We start from the raw sequence: 18,992 nt of genomic DNA on the forward strand, positions 1-18,992 counted from the left end.
TTCTTTGCTAGCAGCTAATAGCTAGCTGCTAGCTAATAGCACATCAACAACAGCCCAATATCTGTATGATAAAAATACTGAATCGGTAGATAAGAACAGTTTTTCCTCACCTGGCTGTCTCCTCCCCTCAGTAGTTCTTCAGAGAAAGGCAGACGCAGAGGCCTGTCAGTGTCTATTGTATTTCATTACCTCTCTGCTTAAACCTCTCTGCTGTGCTGAAGCAGAAACGATACTTCAACGTTTTCCGTCATCTGACAAGTAGCAAGTCTACTCCACTTTATTCACCAAAAACGTTTTATTTTTATTTCACCAAAGACTGTTCTGTAATCTGGAACGTTTGCTACGTTGAGCTCCGCAGTTAGTCGCCTTATTTCACTGCGCGATAGGCAACTGCGTCATGCGTCACAGACAAAAGGTCAAAGATAACAAGGTGACCGGAGAGCTTATTATATTGTACAAAAACCCCAACAAAAAATAAAATAATTTTAGTACATGTTATTATGTGTCAGAAGAGGACTTAGGAAATAATAATACAAAAATAAAAAATAAAATAATAAAAAATTGACCAACTTGTGGGCAAGGAGCAAAAGGGGCAGGTGCTCAAGCACCCCTAGCGGCCCTCTGCACGTGCCTGTTTCAGGTCGACGTGAGAGAGATGCATTACTGACTCCAAGTCCACTGATCCAGTCACTCCGGCTCCACTCATTTCTCTGATCCACTGTTCCGGAGTTTGGTTGCGTTGTAGCCAACAGCCATTTAGCTCCGTAGTGCTACTGGTGTGTTCCTGTCTACATTCACTGTTAACTGGGATACCTGGACCTCGAATCTCTGGATTATCCCATCTGTTCATGGAATTGTTGCTGTTTGTTCTGTTTCCGTTCAGTCCGCAGCACTGACTGTTGACTGTGACTGTTCCCTGGTGTTTTGAAGCGTTCCCCGGGATGTGACTGTGATGGCTGCTGTCCATTGAACTGGGAGCACGTTGACTCCTCAGTTAAACATTGGGGCAACTTGTCTTGATGATCATTTCTGGAAGTAAACCAACATGTGAAGTGTACATGAATATTTACTGGAAAGGGATCCTTAACTTGGTAAGTGGTAATGTAAGACTGCGCTGTCTCTGTTAGCGGAACTTTAGTTTTGTCCTTTAGAGAATGCTAGGCTGGTATCCCCGGAGTTAGCTCAGCAGGCTAGCTGCTGTCTTTGTCTGGAGACCTGGAAGCTAAGGGACAGGATTCCGTCATCGGACACGTTTTCCTGTGACCCGCTTGTTTCTTTTGACCCTACATGCATCTCTAACTCCAGCTCAATTATTCATTAATCGCTGCAGGTATTTAGGTGTACACGTAACTCGTGTTATTGTTGTTTGATTGAGAAAGTAGTCTTGGCATCAGTAAGCTCGAATTGCAGGTATTTCAATGTTTTCAGGTTGTTGTAGTGTTTATCAAGCTTCCAAAGTGTCATGTTAGTTTGGTTTAGAGAGTCCTTATCTAACGTACGACTGCACTTTAATTGATCTATGGAATATAAAGTCTAAAACAGTTTGCACTGTACAGTCATTTGTCCGTAAATTATATTTATTACTTTGGTTCTATGATCATACACAACAAACAACAATTTACATTAAATTGAATACTACCCTTGTCTGCAACACGGATCTCATGGAATCACATGTAGTTTGACATCTTGAAAGAATGATCCATCTACCAGGCGCAGGGTATTTGTGTCAAACCTGACAGTCGTTACGGAAATTCTGCAACTCTACCTGAATATGCTGCGTCCGATAATGGATGCCGTTAACCCTGTAGTGGGCCATGATTGGGCCTTGTATTAGCAGCAGAAATTCTGACGAACACGTTCGCATGACCCCGTACTAGACAGTCAATCTTAGTTGTTTATGTGTGATTGACGGTAACGTTGTTGTAATAAATCCTCTATAAGGTCACATTTCAAAGCTCGTTAGTTTTGTGGTAACATGAGGCAAAGATGTGGGGCCGACGCAGCAGCTACTTAGCTGCACCAAGCTAACGGGAACTAGACTGCTTTTCTCAGCGCTACGTGATGACAATGTTTCATTTACTTTACCCCTAATTTCCACAGTTTCGATATACCAATCATATGAGTTCAATCCGCATTGAAAATAATATCCCAGTATTCAAAGATTGCCACTGTTGTGAATGACATAATACTCATGCCACAGACATTCTATCTCTGACTTTAATAATGCTGTGATTGCACATTACCACGATAATAATATATCTCTCTCTGTCTCTCTTTTTAGTGGTTAGAATAAGTCACTTATTAGTCGGACAAATGAAGCATCAGCTGAAATATCAAACCAATCGAATTTTATTACATGATTGTCTGACCAAAACCTCAGCACTAATCTTCCAACTGTTTTTCAATGCAGTATAGCACATAAATAAATATATTTTTGACTGATTTAGCAGAAATTTTACAATAAATTGACAGTTATGAATTAGTGCAAATAAATGTGTGGATCCATTGATTTTACATGAAACGGGAGGGACTAAGAAAAGAAGGACCTGATGAGGAAAACTCAAGTGACCCCTTTACAAGGGCCACAAAACATTGAGATGACCCCACACATCCTACGAGCCACCTCTTTACCTTCTTCATCTCCTCAGGCAGAGTTAGAACTGAGTACCCACACACACAGGCCGTGAACACATTGCACTCACAGCACTGAGGATGGCACAGAATCAAATGGCACCCAGAAATGTTTTACATCAGTCTATCAGTAATGGCCATTTTGACTATTACTATTTTAAATGTTCAACTTGGTTTAACGTCTGTGTCCACTTCTGTTTCTTGTGTACAGTGTTCATACATTCTTATTATGTCAGGCTGCTAATTAGTCACTCCGATCACAGTAATGTTGTATATTGAACAATGATAATAAAGGTCCATATATTATTGTGCGCTGGTTTCAGGCCTTTTTCTCACTGAGACATTAATGTAATATTTGATCATGTTGGGTTTTGACGTCTTGTCAGGTACATCTTTTGTGACATTTATATAAAAATTCCAACAGTCCGGACGAAAAACCACTTAAGGCAACTATCCTTATGCTGCCTCATAATAGAGTGACTGTCTGAAACCAAACAGATAATATGAAACACAAAGAGAGACGATCCCAGAATTAGTTTGTAACTGCTTTCTGCTTTTTCCAGGTGAAAAAGGGCTTTTTGAAGCAGGCGGACGATGCGGTCATTAATTCTGATCTAAGGATGAACAGCAGATTGGAGTTTTCCAAGAAGGTGCTCATCTGAGGTCTGAGATGGGTCAGCCCCTGTCTCTTCAGGTCAAGGTATCTGTTCCCTGAGTGTTTATGAACCTGATGAGTCTGAAACAAGTCGAGATGTTTTTATATGACTCCTCCTGGTTACTGAGAAACAATCTTTATCAATGCATTCTGGAAACTATTTGCCTGGTGTAACACGGTAAATAGTTGCTGCTAGTTATAACAATAAAAATCAAGTTACCTAAACTCAAACTGGGTGAGAGTTTTTAGTTAACTCAATTGAGTTATGATCTGGAAGGTTATGATGCATTATAAATCTGACTCTTCATGATGCTTCCCTCATGCCTCCTATCCACTAACACCGCCCAGCACCTCACCCCAACACCTTTTAGTTTAGTGAAATTGACTAAATAACTCGGACAATAGAAGGAAATTATAATGCATAAACATTCTGTGCCATCTGAAAATGATGCTTATCAACCAGCTGACACAAGAAAACAATGCGTCTGACATTTGTCACTCCATTTGTAACTAAAACTGAATCCTTCTTACAATCCTCCATGAATAACTGCAGACCTGACAGGATTGTTAAGCAAAATCCATGGAGGAGCTTCACCAGGAGTGGACTTGAAATATTTCACCCTGCCTGATGGATGCAGGGTTTTCCCCAGTGTATACCCCAGCCTTTATTTACGATGCCAATATATGATGTAGCTCTCAATCTATTCATGTGTTTTTGTCCTGGCTAAGTGGTGTAAAAAAATTGCTAAAAGGCGCATAGTGTATAAGCAGATTTGATCTTTACCAGGGCTGAAATATTCCAAAGTTTTTCTTTTCTGTGAAAACTGCAAAACCACAAAGTGTCCAGGGGAGTGTATATTAATACTCAGAGGAATCTTTCCTTCCATTCATCACCATATAATATTCTAGCCTGTGGGTGAGAAGTGCTGAATTAGTTGATCACGTTAAATGCCAACCTCCAATCTGTGATTTTTGTTCTTTTACAGGAGGCAATGTGGGAAACGGTGTGGAGGAGACACAGGCTGCAGCCCTGAGCAGGTGCACTGCTGTAGGGAGGACCACGCCCCTCCGACCCCCCGCAGCCCCCTGTGGCCCTCTGGGACGCTTGAACTAAGATGTCCCTCAGCAGCAGCCCTGCAGGTGGGAAAGGTGTGGACTCCAATGCGGTGGACACTTACGACAGTGGTGACGAGTGGGATATTGGTGTTGGGAATTTGATCATTGACCTGGATGCTGATTTAGAGAAGGACAAGTTAGAGATGTCAAGCAGTAAGGAAGGGGGGGCCATGGCCACCCCTCCAGGTGCTGTAGCTGCTTTACCTGACAACATAAAGTTTGTCAGTCCTGTTGCTGCCATGCAGAGCAAAGATGGCAAGTTCAAATCGAAGCGCAGTAAAAACTCCAAAGAAAGTGGAAAGACTCCAGATGGAACTAAGAAGGAGGCTCAAAGCAGGGCCCAGGGAGACATGGCACCCCAGAACACTAACTCTACCCTAACTAAGGGGACTGATAAGTCTGGTAAAGCCTCTCGTATTCCCCCTGCTGTAAAAAAGGACAAAGATGTGGCATGTGGAAAAACTAAAAAGGAGAAAATAGAAGCTGTAGTGACAAGAATGGTCAACACTGAGAAGGAGTCTGGTGTTGCTGTTCTGCCTCTTGGAGCCCCTCGTAACAGCTCCTTCGAGAATCAACAAAACCCAGAGTTAAACCCTGTGGACCAGTTTGGGAGCCTGGCTCTGGACTCTGCAGGGATTGGCCAGGCTGTCGCCATAATGACGGAGCAGGAGGAGGTAGACGACACAGACTGCCGGAATCCGAAGAAAGTTGTCAGTAGTGAGAAGGTAATGCAGTGTTCTGTTTCTTCCTATGGAACTGTTGTAATATTGTCAAATAGACATGAAGTGATTTTTGGTATCTAAACCTCTTATATTTTGTTTGGGGAGCAAAATGTTAATAGAGAGCAGATGACTGAATTTGCTCAATATTAACATAGTCTGCCGGTCAGGTTATTGCCCTGTTTCTCTGAGCTATTGCAACAGAAAACATCAACCTAAGCAATAAGTTGGTTGTGTTACTGGGAGCCAAAGCAGCCGTAGCCATACAGGACACTGCCATGGTAACGGAATGGTTTTGCAGTTTTCTGGAAGTTTGTTCCAGATTGTGGTGCATAGAAGCTGAATGCTGCTTCTCCATGTTTGTTTCTGGTTATGGGGATGCAGAGCAGAACCAGAAGCAGAAGGCCTGAGAGGTCTGGAAGGTTGATATGATAACAGCAGATCTTTAATGTATTGTGGTGCTAAGCCGCTCAGTGATTTATAAACTAACAACAAAATTTAAAATTTATTCTCTTAACTCCAGTGGAAAGACTTTAGTACTGATGTGCTCTATCTTCTGCTTTACAATAGCTTTATGGTGTTCCAATCCGATATTGATATTGGAAATTTGTCCAATATTAGACAAAATACGAGTTTTAGATTATATAGGCCTACATCTGGAATCTCAGGTAGGCATGCTGATAGAAGCACGCCGCTCCAGCATTTAGTCCGCCCCAGCATTTCCTGTGTCCTGTTTTTGGCAAACCTATTAGCTAATGATAAATGTGTCAGTTGTTGTCATTGACTATTGTTCGCTGTTTGAATATAACTTTTGTTTGAATATCACAATTTTAACATTTCACACTACAAAATAAGTAATGATTTGTGCTGATATTGTATTGGGTCGATATCGGTATTAGCCAATACTCAAAGCTGCAATATCGGTATCGTTTCATAAGTAAAAAAGTTGCATGGAGACTGTTATAGGATTTCAGCCCATGAAATCAGTTTTTCCCTTCAAATTTATATTTGTTTCTGCATAATGTTGCTTTCTTCACTAGTAAATTGTGCTGCAGTTTTTATATTTAATCTAAAAAGTGTCCTCATCTTTAGAGGAGGGACTCTTAAAATGTATAATTAAATTAATTGCAGCCATATATCAACATAAGTAACATTTTCAGTTCAAAACCCCTTTTTGCTGCTAAATTATTGAATGAATATATAATTTATTAGCTCAAAATCAAAGATATTTATTGTTTTTAATCTGTTATTTAGGTTCTTCAACTGTGAGATTGGTGCAAAGTTCTATTATGCATGTTCAGCTTTCCAGTGTTCCAGCAACGCCTGAACATTCCTGGAACTTCTTGACTGTTGACACTGATGTTAGCGTTGGGGACATCTTTGTTGGTGCTACATGTTTAGCATGGAGGTGCTATTTTCGGTTAGAATAGCTACTCTGAGGGGGGTTCAAGATGGCGGAATTAAATATCCTTGCGGTTTTGAGCATTTGGTCTGTCTGGTCTCGACCCCTGAGTGATTCTAACCTGGAAGAGTAATTAGAAGAGTAGAAGAATGGCGACAAACTTGAAGAAATACAAACATTCAAGCTCTGCGGCTGCCAGGCCAGATACCGCCTCGGAGCACAATACAGCTAAAGCCGGAAACTCAGCACCTCCTTCTCCCACCCCGGTAAAGCTAGCCGGCTCTTCGAACAGCCAGCCCGCACAAGATATACGTGTGCGACAGCTCAAGACATTATGGTACACCCGTTTACGTGCTGCTTTCACAATAAAAGCGCACATCCAGTCCTTGTTTGATACAGCCGCTGCAGTTGCAAAAATAAATAATGTATCAGAAATAACTGGGGCAGTGGCGGAGCTAGACTTTTAAAGTTGGGGGGGCCAAGGGGGGGCCAGGACTAACTCTGGAGGGGGGCAAAATTTAAAATGTGTGTGTGTGTGTGTGTGTACATATATATATATATCTAATTTAAAAAAATAACCAAACTGAATATTTGGTTATTTTTTAAGCCCTTCTGTCATTTGACATGTTATAATTAACACCTTTGACTGGTGCACATGGAGACATGATAGACTTTACGCAGAGTTCATCGCAGAGGAAACTAAAATCAATCAAATAAAATATCTTTTCTGAATATCATCTCATGGACACTGAACTAAATGCGTCTTTCTGACCGGGAGCTGACAGCGTGTTGAAGAGTTATGGACACCTTGGTTAGGAAGCTCTGTTTGGACAGGTAATTTGACAGGTAACAATAGTTCGGGTCGGACCAGAATTATTTGCCTGATGGTGGTTCGGGCTTCTAATGAGTTTACATTTAATGAGTTTGCAGCACACAGAGAAAACCTAAAGAGAATGTGATCTACTTATTGTAGTTTAAGTAGAGGAATAACAGCTGACTGTTGAGAGAGGAAAGAAATTAAAGTGCAGATCCGTTAGGCAGAAACAAGCGCTGGGCAATAAATGCGCGTAAATGCTCCACCTTTATGCTCCAATTAATCACACATGAGATGACAAACGCCAAATATACAATATATAGTTACACTGCTTACGTTAATGGTGTTTTAAAAACAAAACCAGTAAAAACTTAACTGAGTTAATATGTCAGATTCCCTCCTCACCTCGTCTTGATAAGAACAGAGAGCAGTTCGCTGGTTTCTATCCAGACCAAGCTGACCACTTGGTGCGCAGACAGTTTAAGCTTTACGCACAGAGAACATTGTGGAGCTCATTATTAATCATACTAAGAACAATATTTGTCAGAGGATCATCTCTGATCTGGTCGCTTTAACGGACCTGAGGCTTTGGAGCGCCTAGCGCAGCTGATCCGCTTCTGCTGGTTTTTCTCCCGCTGAGGGATCAGGAAACGATCAGAGTTCTGTCGTCTTCTAATCACGTCATTTCGTGAATTGTTACCTGATTTCAAAAACGTTCTCACAGAGAAATACTACATGTTTCGTTTGATGACTACAAATTGGAAATAAAATGATTTTTTTCTTTGACGGACAACGAAAAAACTCTAGCGCCACCTCTGCTCCAAACTACGAACATTGTCTGCCCCTCTTCGGTTTTTTCTCTTTTTTGCGGAGGATCAATAAATAACTTATTGGTGTTTTACCATCACCACCAGGTATGAAGTGCTTTAGCCTTTGAGTTGCACCACAGCAGCACAACTGAAACACCCAGGAGAACAATTTCAGCTTGTTTTTATGAGTATAAAGGAGGCTGGTATCGCGCCTGATCTAAATCTATTTATTTATGTCATCACATGGACTTATATAAAGTTTTATACATTTTCTTTTCATATATTTATTATTGTTTTTCTTCTTTAGATATTAGGCTGACTTAGAATGATTCCAAATAATGTACAGGAATAACCTGGTGCTGTTACATGTCAATCATCTGGGGGGGCCAATCAGATGACAGGGGGGGCAGTGGCCCCCCTGGCCCCCCCTCTGGCTCCGCCACTGAACTGGGGACATTATGGAATGCTGAAAAACTCTCTGTTTCCAGTGACATCTCTCACTTCTGAGTGACAGAGGGACACCTTTAGAACACAACCAGAATATATCAACCCTATCTGATGTATAATTTCAAAATAAAAGTCTAGTAAAAAAGCAAATTTTTAATATTTTTCCCATAAGTTGCCGTGCTAATTGCTTGAAAACTCTCTGTTTCCAGTGACTTCTGTCTCTTCTGGATGAGAAAGGGACACCTCCAGAACACTCTCACGAAGAAGTGAGAGAAGTAACTTGAAACGGAGAGTTTTTCAGCAAAGAACATGGCAACTTGGGGGTGGGGGGGAAATATAAATGTCTTATTTTAAAATGCTTTTAATTTGGAATTATACATCAGATCTGGTGGACATTTTCTGGTTGTGTTCCAGAAGTGTCCCTCTTTCACTGAGAAGTGAGAGAAGTCACTGGAAGCAGTTTTTCAGCAATGGGCATGGCAACTCGGGGGGGGGGAGGGGGGAGAATAAAAATGTGCTTTTTTAAATAGGCTTTTATTTTGAAATTATTCATGAGATCTGGTTGGCGTTTTCTGGTTGTTTTCTAGAGGTGTCCCTCTGTGACCCAGAAGTGAGAGAAGTCACTTGAAACAGAGAATTTCTCAGCAATTAGCACGGCAACATGGGGTAAAAAAGTACTTTTCTGGTAGGCTTTTATTTTGAAAACATAATGTCAGATGTCAACCACATCTGATATTATACATCAGATGTGGTTGACATTTTCTGGTTGTGTTCTAGAGGTGTCCGTCTGTCACCCAGAAATGAGAGAAGTCACTGGAAACAGAGTTTCTCAGCAATTAGGATGGCAACTTGGGGGGGAAAAAAGTACTTTTTTTCCCTGATGTATAATTGATGTATAATTTCAAATTTTACTTTTAAATTATACATCAGATCTGGTTGACGTTTTCTGGTTGTGTTCTGAAGGTAAGAGAAGTCACTGGAAACAGTTTCTCAGCAATTAGAACGGCAACTTAGGGGAAAAATAGTAAAAATTCGCTTTTTAAATAGGTTTTTATTTTGGAATTACACATCAGATCGGGTTGACATTTGCTGGTTTTGTTCCAAAGGTGTTGCTCTTCCACCCAGAAGTGAGAGAAAAAGCTGGAAACAGCATTTTTCAGCATAGCATTTTCAGTTGCTTTTTATTTCCCAAAGTTATGGGGGGAGAAGAGGAGAGAATGGGTAGTTCAGCTGCCTGAAATAATCTGTTCCCCCTCTATAAAATGGAAACAAATTAATTTACCTGCAAGTCTTTTACTGTGTTTAATCCTCTCATTATCAACAACAAATCCTGTGATCTTGATAACACAAATTTGCTCTTTATTTGCCAAAGTTAGGAAGGGGGAACAAAATACACTGCTCAAAAAAATAAAGGGAACACTTAAACAACACAATATAACTCCAAGTAAATCAAACTTCTGTGAAATCAAACTGTCCACTTAGGAAGTAATGATCAAACATTTTTTAATACGCTTTTTTCAGATATACCTAATATTTCAACACATAATCTCATAATTGGGGAGATGTGAACTGTGTGCTATCATGTCTTGATCGTAGTACAGTGGGAAATATCTCTTTCTAAATCTGCCCAGTCAATTAATTTGTTTCTTAATACTTACGGTGTGGTCGACGTGTGGCGTTTTCGAAATCCGACCCTAAGACTGTATTCGTTCTTCTCCCCTGTTCATAAGAGCTACTTGCGGATTGACTATTTTCTCCTCAATAAACGGATTTTACCTTTAGTGAGAGAATGTGATTATGGAGCAATAGTCATTTCTGACCATAGTCCGCTCATAATGAAACTGAACATACCTGTTACGCAATTGGTCTATCATCCTTGGTGGCTTAATCCCATATTTTTATCTGACGAAGACTGTCGATATGCTTGCATCCGAAATTAAGTTTTTTTATTGATGTTAATCAGACTCCTGGGATGCCACTCAGCACTGTTTGGGAGTCATTAAAGGCTTACCTGAGAGGCCAAATCATTTCTTACTGTGCAATTAAAAAGAAGAAAGGCGTCAAACGGCTAAAATTGCTAACAGATCAGATTCTACAATTAGACAGGGAGTGCTGCCACATGTTTTACACAAGATTCACTTAAGAAACGCATATTACTCCAAACGGAGTTTAACCCCTTATCTACCTAACAGGCAGAATATTTAATATCCAAATCTAGCTATGGCTACTCTGAGCATGGTGAGAGGGCTGGACACCTTCTTGCACATCATTTACGGCAGCGCTCAGCTAAACAAGATATCCCAGCAATAAATGATGAGCGTAGTGTAAAATGTTGTGAGAATGCAGGAATTAGTCAATGTTTCAGCAAATTTGACCAATCTCTGTACACCTCTTGGGACCCAAATTGTTCAATTTGTACATAAATGACATAGTCAACATATCACACCTTATAAAATACATTATATTTGCAGACGACACCAGTATCTTCTGTGCTGGAGAAAACATTCAACAACTTTCAGAAGTGGTCAACACAGAAATGGAAAAATTACAGTATTGGCTCAAAAATAATAAACTAGCTGTAAATTTAGATAAAACTAAGTTCATGATATTCGGAAACAATAAAAAAACAGGAAAATAATCCAATAAAAATATCAATTGAAAGTGTTGATTTAGAACAAGTACATGAAATAAAATTCTTGGGTGTCATGTTAGACGATAAATTCAGCTGGAAACCACAGATCAGCCAAGTAAAATCTAAAATAGCCAAAAGTGTAGCTGTTATAAGAAAAATTAGTTTCGTCCTGGACTATAAATCTTTGTTTATTCTATATAACACACTCATTGTACCACAGTTAACATATTGTGTGGAAGTTTGGGGGAATACATACAAAACAAATTTACAGCCATTATACGTCTTACAAAAAAAATCAATCCGTATACTACATAAAGTGGGATACTGGGAACACAAACCAGTTATTTATCAAATCAAATACACTGAAATTCTGGGACCTGGTCAAATTTAAAACTACACAATTCATGTTTAAGGTCCGAAATAAAAAACTTCCACACAATATACAGGAAATGTTTGGTGACAGAGAGGGTGGTTATGATTTAAGAGGTGAAGGGTATTTTAAAAACAACATATTAGAACAACCAGGAAGAGTTTTGTTTATCTGTGTGTGGAGTAAATGTTTGGAATGGATTGAATGATGAGATTAAAAAAATTACAAATGTAAACCAGTTTAAAAAATTGATTAAAGCAGAACTCATTTCAAAATATGCTATATAACATGTTTAATAGTTTATAATGTAAATGATTATATAAATAGTACTTAAAATAATTGTACATAGTTAAACATAATGAAAAATGGAAACAAGTTGTCTCTTGTTGATGTTCTGAAAGTCAATTGATAATACATCGACAAGTATGAAGGGGGCAGGATATTATAAGATGTATCTTCTACCTGCTCCTTTTCGAACAGAAAATATAAAATTGCACGTCACATGGGCAAAATAATTTGTTTTACATTTTATTTCTTAAGTTTGTCTCATTCTATTTTGTTTTCTTGTTCTTTTCTGACTGTTTTTAATGTCTGTTCGAAATAAATAAATAAATGAAATGAAATGAATGAAATTAACCTCTGAAGCCTCACTTAACCCAACTGAATTGGATGACTTTTTTAAAGATATTAAAATCCCTTCCCTAAGTTCTGACCTAACGAGTTGGAGAGAGATTTTTCTTCAGCAGAGATAAACTCTGTAATTAAAAACATGCAAAATGGAAAATCTCCAGGACCAGATGGTTTGCCGGCAGAATTGTTTTAAGAAATTTTCGGATCTACTTTCTCCCATTATCAGTTGTTGAGGAATGCCTGGCCACACAATTATTGCCACTGTCTATGCGTCAGGCTGTAATTTTGTTGTTTTTAAAGAAGGATAAAGACCCTTTGAGCTGCAGTTCATATCCCCTGATATCACTTCTAAACACTGATGCAAAAATTCTCACAATTATCCCCACAATTGTCTCACCTGACCAGACTGGTTTTATTCAAAATCATCAATCCTTCTTTAATATCAGACGGCTATTTAATGTGTTGTATACTCTGCCCGGTCACAACTGTGATGAGATTTAAATTTTGCTGGACCCTGAGAAAGAATTTGACCAGGTAGAGTGGAGAACCAGGGTTTCCCCGAGTGTATTAAAAGCCTGGCGGCCAGCCATGCTTTACTAGCCGCGCCACCAGGCTAAGCGTTGCTTGTTTACGTTTCTAGGAAAATAATAACAATAAAATCAAATAAAAAGTTTTTTTGTTTTGTTGTTGTTTTAAAGCTGGGCTGTAAGCGTCTGTGTTGCTCTTAGCATTTCACTAGCAGAGCAGATTTATTCCTAAAGTTTAGGTTTATAATAGATAGGTTTATAGTAGAGATGTGCCGATCAGGTTTTTTCCTGCCGATACCGATTCCGATAACGCATGAGGGCCGATCACCGATACCGATCACATAATTATTATTATTTGTTTAATCATAAACACTACCTGTTACATTATGTGGAAAAAGGAACCATGAATTCACCTTAATTTAGACAAAAACTTGTTTTTAATAACTTTTTCCAAGAAGAAAACTAAACAAAACAGGCATTGTGTAAATTATACTGCTATTGATAATACTATCATTAACAGACTGATAACATATGAAGGCTCTGAAGAGGCTAAATAATGCAAAGAGCCAAAATAAAACCTCTCAACATTGCCAAAAAAATTCAAGTATTAAACTTAACATTCAAAGGCAAATACAGGTTCCATTACAATAAACAATCCAGAGTTACTGAATGAAAACTTCCTGATAGCATGGCGGCTAGCTAATTACTGCTTGTTCTGATTGGCTGTTTCTGACTGAGCGGAGTAATTATGCAGAACAGGGAGGAGATCGATTATTTTGTCAGAGATTATCTGTCTCATGTTAGGACAACGAAGGTTTTAATATGTATGTAAAATTAATATTTTTAGGTTAGATGTTGCAGCTTTAAGCAGAGGTTTGGTGTGAGAGTCACTACCAGGTGGAGCGGAAGCGGCTCCGTCTGTGAAATATTACCAGTGGTACTATTACTTAAGTACAATTTTCGTGTATCTACTTAAGTAGATTTAATAATGGGTACTTTCTACTTTTACTCCACTACATTTTACAGTAAGTATATGTACTTTCTTCTTCACTACATTTCTACAAAAGTGAGGAGCGTTACTCGTTACATCCAAGTCGCATTGTTCTTTTTTTTCGTTAAAATGTGAAGTTCAGGGACTTAAGGTGACGCCGTAAAATCCGAGCAATAACGTGACTTATGTGTCTGTTGTCACCCATTGCCTCCACCTTTACTCGCACGCGGAGCTCCAAGACATGTGCAGTGGTTTCCTCTGAGTGTCAGTAATATAATAGCGCTGCATAAAATCGATATGGCGACATGTGAAATCAGCAGCGCTTCGCTTTCACAGACGGTGGGGACTTTGTCCAACTTTTAGCATCACTTGGAAGGAAGGCTTAAAGAAAGGTAAGCTCTGTGGACGTGTTGCTAGCAAAGCTAGCTGTACTGAGATACATGTTGCATCTGTGATTAAAAAAAGTTGTCACTCATGCGCTGAATTATTGTGTGGAGGTGTTGACTGAGGTGTCGCATATATGGGACAACGCTGGTACCAAAGTGCAATAAAGTGATATGATATTCAGGAACGATCCGATTCTTCTGGACGGATCTTTACTGATTAAATTTATTTCAGCTCTAAGTATTTAATATCTAGGTGTTTTATGGGAATGTGGATCTTTCAGATCAATTTGAGAAGCAATTTTGATAGGTAAAAGTCTTTTTTTGTGTCATGTAGCGAGGGGTGCTGGTCTTGACTACAACACTGCTACTGGCTCCTTGGTTGCCTGTCCTCTCCCACCCACCTTCTTTCCGTCCCCTTTCTGTTGGATTTCTTTAAAAATTAATGCCACTAGTGGCAAAAAAAGTGAAGTTCATGTTATGTTAGGACTGGAGACAAGATGCTTCCATCCCTGAAATTATGATGCATAGAATCATATATCTAAGTCTAAACTATGTTAGAGTAAACACAATAAAAACATGCTTTATCTGTGGCATTGTTCATTAAAATGCCACATTTCTAATGTATTAAAATTGAATACGATCGGTACACTTAAAGATATTAGCGATTAGGTAATCCATTCAGCAATTACTTTTACTTTTAATACTTAAGTATCTTTAAAAGCCAGTACTTTTTTACTTTTACTTAAGTGCAAATGTTAATGTGATAGTTTTACTTTTACTTGAGTGCATTTTTGTCTGTGTATTTGTACTTCTACTTAAGTAAATCTTTTGAGTACTTTCTCCACCACTGAATATTACTACCTGTAGCGCGTAGCAGCGGTTCAACAACGAGATCAGAACCAGTGTCTTACATCGCAGCTTGAAGACTTAAATAATTTTGCGGGTTGTTTGTTTAGCTTTCTGACTGTCATGCTAATCCGGGTGAGTGTTTGTAGATGTGCGCTGCTTTACCTGCTATCTGATCCTCCATATGTCTTTTTTTACTGCAGTGAGCCTCGATGTAGCCAAACTCCGTCAAGTATTGCATTGTTTTTATGCCATATTAGATTCGTTGTGTTGATGCATTTTGACGTGCTTCAATTTTCCACCGCAACACGCAAACTTCCCCATTCACTCAGTGCGTTATATGTATGCAATGTATTGCAATATTCAAACCTGCAATTTAGCAAGATATGTAAATCAGAGCTAGACCCCCAGACATGTTTTGGCTTTACAGAATTACGCTATTGAAAATATAAACAAGGGCACAATGCAACCTTTTAGTGGACTGTAATCTATAAAGAGAGCTGCCTGTTTGCTACACTTGCAGTGGAGATGAAGATTGTCCATTCAGGAAAGCAGAGCTGCGTCAAACTTTAATGTGGAACTGCAGAAAAAAAAAAGAAGCATAAATTCAATTGTTAATGCTTATCACCATGAGAAAAGAGTACTGAGTTTAACTAAAAAAAAAAACTATTAAAAATTAAAATCAGATCACCCATTTTTGTCTCATGAAGTGAAAATTATTTGCTAAACAAACTTATTTGCGCATGTCAGAAATCTTTTCTTAATATTCTAAGTTTCTGTTTGTGACTTAAAGTCCAACTTACTGTGAGGAATTGTGATCCTTTGGAGAACTCTTATTTTATTATATTTTTAGTATTATTTTTCCGGTTACACGATACATCAAACCATAGGAAATGCGTTATCTACTTAGAGTTAATGCGCGTGGCCACACGGAGATTTGAGAAACTCGTCTCATAAACTCGACCAACCAAAACAGTTTCTGTAACGATTAAAAACTTAAACACAAAATGAAAGAGCTACTGAAGCCTGTTTAGAGTAGTAAGCCCCGCCTACGCCTCACAACTCCTCGGACTCACTACTGCCCAGTTCTCTGTCTAACAGGTCCGGAAAATCCCCAAAACTTGGGTCTTACCCTAGAGGTAGTTTATGGAGGATTATCTAGTCAAACTGGGGACGGAAAGGACTCGTCTAGCTCTAACTACCTTCAATCCAGAAGTTATGACCCTTTTCAGTTGAGGAACAGTCAGCTGAGTAGCCCTCACAGCTGCGTAACCCCTACAACCACTCCTGTTAACGGTAGCTCCTTTCTTAAAATAACGGCACTTGTTAACGGCTAGATTGGGTTTAGTGACTTAGACTTAAATCCCAGGGTCATTATTCTAACACTCACCAGAGGAAAACACAAAGCCACCACATCTCTAGAATCATGTATGTTAACTTTACTACATTCCGGAAAACCAATAATAATTTAAACTGACACAATTAAACTCACTGTCCACAATTCTCATTGATATTTTAGAATATAATTTTATTAAGCAAGCTTTAGCAGGGGCATATGACAAGCAGGTTAATTTCCCAAAGATTATGAAATTGGTAAGAATATAATAAAATCAATTTAAAATCAATCACATCCTGTCTTCATTCCTATCCCTAACCTAAGTCTACTGAGTGAGGCTTTTGAGGGGGAGCAGGTCAACTCATACCCGATGGCACTTGGTCTCGGCAGCTGTAATCTTCAGATATCCTTGGTCAAAGTCTCACAGAGTCTAATTTCCTGTCAACTTAACATCTTTTAATACAAAAACATCGTGGACTGCCTTGACGCCCCGACCATCGGCTTAGCAAGTTTTCTGGGGGAAACCCTGGGAACTACCTCTTTAAGACCTTGGAGATATTTAATTTTGGTCCTAAATTTGTTTCATGGGTGAAGTTGATACAGTGGGGAAAATAAGTATTTAGTCAGTCACCAATTGTGCAACTTCTCCCACTTAAAAAGATGAGAGAGGCCTGTAATTGACATCATAGGTAGACCTCAACTATGAGAGACAAAATGTGAAAAGAAATTTAGAAAATCATTTTGTCTGAATTTTAAAGAATTTATTTGCAAATAATGGTGGAAAATAAGTATTTGGTCAATAACAAAAGTTCATCTCAATACTTTGTTGTATATCCTTTGTTGGCAATGACAGAGGTCAAACGTTTTCTGTAAGTCTTCACAAGGTTGGCACACACTGTTGCTGGTATGTTGGCCCATTCCTCCATGCAGATCTCCTCTAGAGCTGTGATGTTTTGGGGCTGTCGGCGGGCAACACGGACTTTCAACTCCCTCCAAAGGTTTTTGATGGGGTTGAGATCGGGAGACTGGCTAGGCCACTCCAGGACTTTGAAATGTTTCTTACGAAGCCACTCCTTTGTTGCCCTGGCAGTGTGCTTGGGATCATTGTCATGCTGAAAGACCCAGCCACGTTTCATCTTCATTGCCCTTGCTGATGGAAGGAGGTTTGCACCCAAAATCTCACAATACATGGCCCCATTCATTCTTTCATGTACACGGATCAGTCGTCCTGGTCCCTTTGAAGAGAAACAGCCCCAAAGCATGATGTTGCCACCCCCATGCTTCACAGTTGGTATGGTGTTCTTTGGATGCAACGCCGCATTCACTTTCCTCCAAACACGACGAGTTGTGTTTTTACCAAATAGTTCTACTTTGGTTTCATCTGACCATATGACATTCTCCCAATACTCTTCTGGAACATCCAAATGCTCTCTAGCAAACTTCAGACGTGCCTGGATATGTACTGGCTTAAGCAGGGGGACACTGCAAGATCTGAGTCCCTGGCGTCGTAGTGTGTTGCTGATGGTAGCCTTTGTAACATTGGTCCCAGCTCTCTGCAGGTCATTCGCTAGATCCCCCCTTGTGGTTCTGGGATTTTTCCTCACCGTTCTTGTGATCATTCTGACCCCATGGGCTGAGATCTTGCGTGGAGCCCCAGATCGAGGGAGATTAGTAGTGGTCTTGTAGGTCTTCCATTTTCTGATTATTGCTCCCACAGTAGATTTCTTCACACCAAGCTGCTTGCCTATTGCAGATTCAGTCTTCCCAGCCTGGTGCAGGTCTACAATTCGGTTTCTGGTGTCCTCCGACAGCTCTTTCGTCTTCACCATAGTGGAGTTTGGAGTGTGACTGTTTGAGGTTGTGGGCAGGTGTCTTTTATACTGTTAACGACTTCAAACTGGTGCCATTAATACAGGTAATGAGTGGGGGAAAGAGGAGCCTCTTAAAAAGAAGTTACAGGTCTGTGACAGCCAGAAATCTTGCTTGTTTGTAGGTGACCAAATACTTATTTTCCACCATTATTTGCAAATAAATTCTTTAAAATTCAGACAAAATGATTTTCTCAAATTTTTTTTCACATTTTGTCTCTCATAGTTGAGGTCTACCTATGATGTCAATTACAGGCCTCTCTCATCTTTTTAAGTGGGAGAAGTTGCACAATTGGTGACTGACTAAATACTTATTTTCCCCACTGTATATACGTTGCCAATGGCAGCTGTACGCACTAACAGTAATCTGTCCAGTTATTTTGAATTGAAACGTGGTACGAGGCAGGGGTGCCCACTCTCTCCACTCTTATTTGCAATCGCGATTGAACCACTTGCAGTGGCTTTGTGGAATAACCCCGAAATTAAAGGTATCAATCAGTTTGGCACTGAACATAAAGTTTCCTTATACGCTGATGATACACTTCTTTATATTTCAGATCCCTTGTCTAGTATCCCTGAGTTACTTATTTTATTTCAGAGGTTTGGAAACATATCTGGCTATAAGGTTAACCTTCAAAAAAGTGAATTGATGCCTGTGACCCCAATAGAAGAGCATCATATGGGCCCAGTTCCTTTCAAAATCAGTTCTGTCAAATTTAAATACTTTGGTATTTGGTTTACTCACAGTCACAAAGATCTCTATACAGCAAACTGCCTCTCCTGGTGAACCTTTGGAAGGACATCGCTACATGG

At 39.4% G+C, this 18,992-nt stretch overlaps 1 protein-coding gene across 2 annotated transcripts in view; it reads left to right on the top strand.

Annotated features, from left to right (window-relative positions):
• Positions 1–672: 672 nt before the first annotated feature.
• The window catches only part of znf609a (zinc finger protein 609a), a 44,273-nt gene continuing 25,953 nt past the window's right edge, over positions 673–18,992 (top strand). The window contains exons 1-3 of one of the 2 annotated variants that reach the window (XM_008410898.3): positions 673–1,091; positions 3,195–3,331; positions 4,273–5,127. In XM_008410898.3, the coding sequence (XP_008409120.2) occupies positions 4,402–5,127 (726 nt within the window). In that variant the 5' untranslated portion in view covers positions 673–1,091; positions 3,195–3,331; positions 4,273–4,401. The remainder of the gene's footprint in view (positions 1,092–3,194; positions 3,332–4,272; positions 5,128–18,992) is intronic. The other variant, XM_008410896.3, reaches the window with a different exon arrangement.

The sequence above is a fragment of the Poecilia reticulata genome, chromosome 6 (genome assembly GCF_904066995.2).
Source record: "Poecilia reticulata chromosome 6, P_reticulata-male-v2, whole genome shotgun sequence".
In the NCBI taxonomy this organism is placed as follows: domain Eukaryota; kingdom Metazoa; phylum Chordata; class Actinopteri; order Cyprinodontiformes; family Poeciliidae; genus Poecilia; species Poecilia reticulata.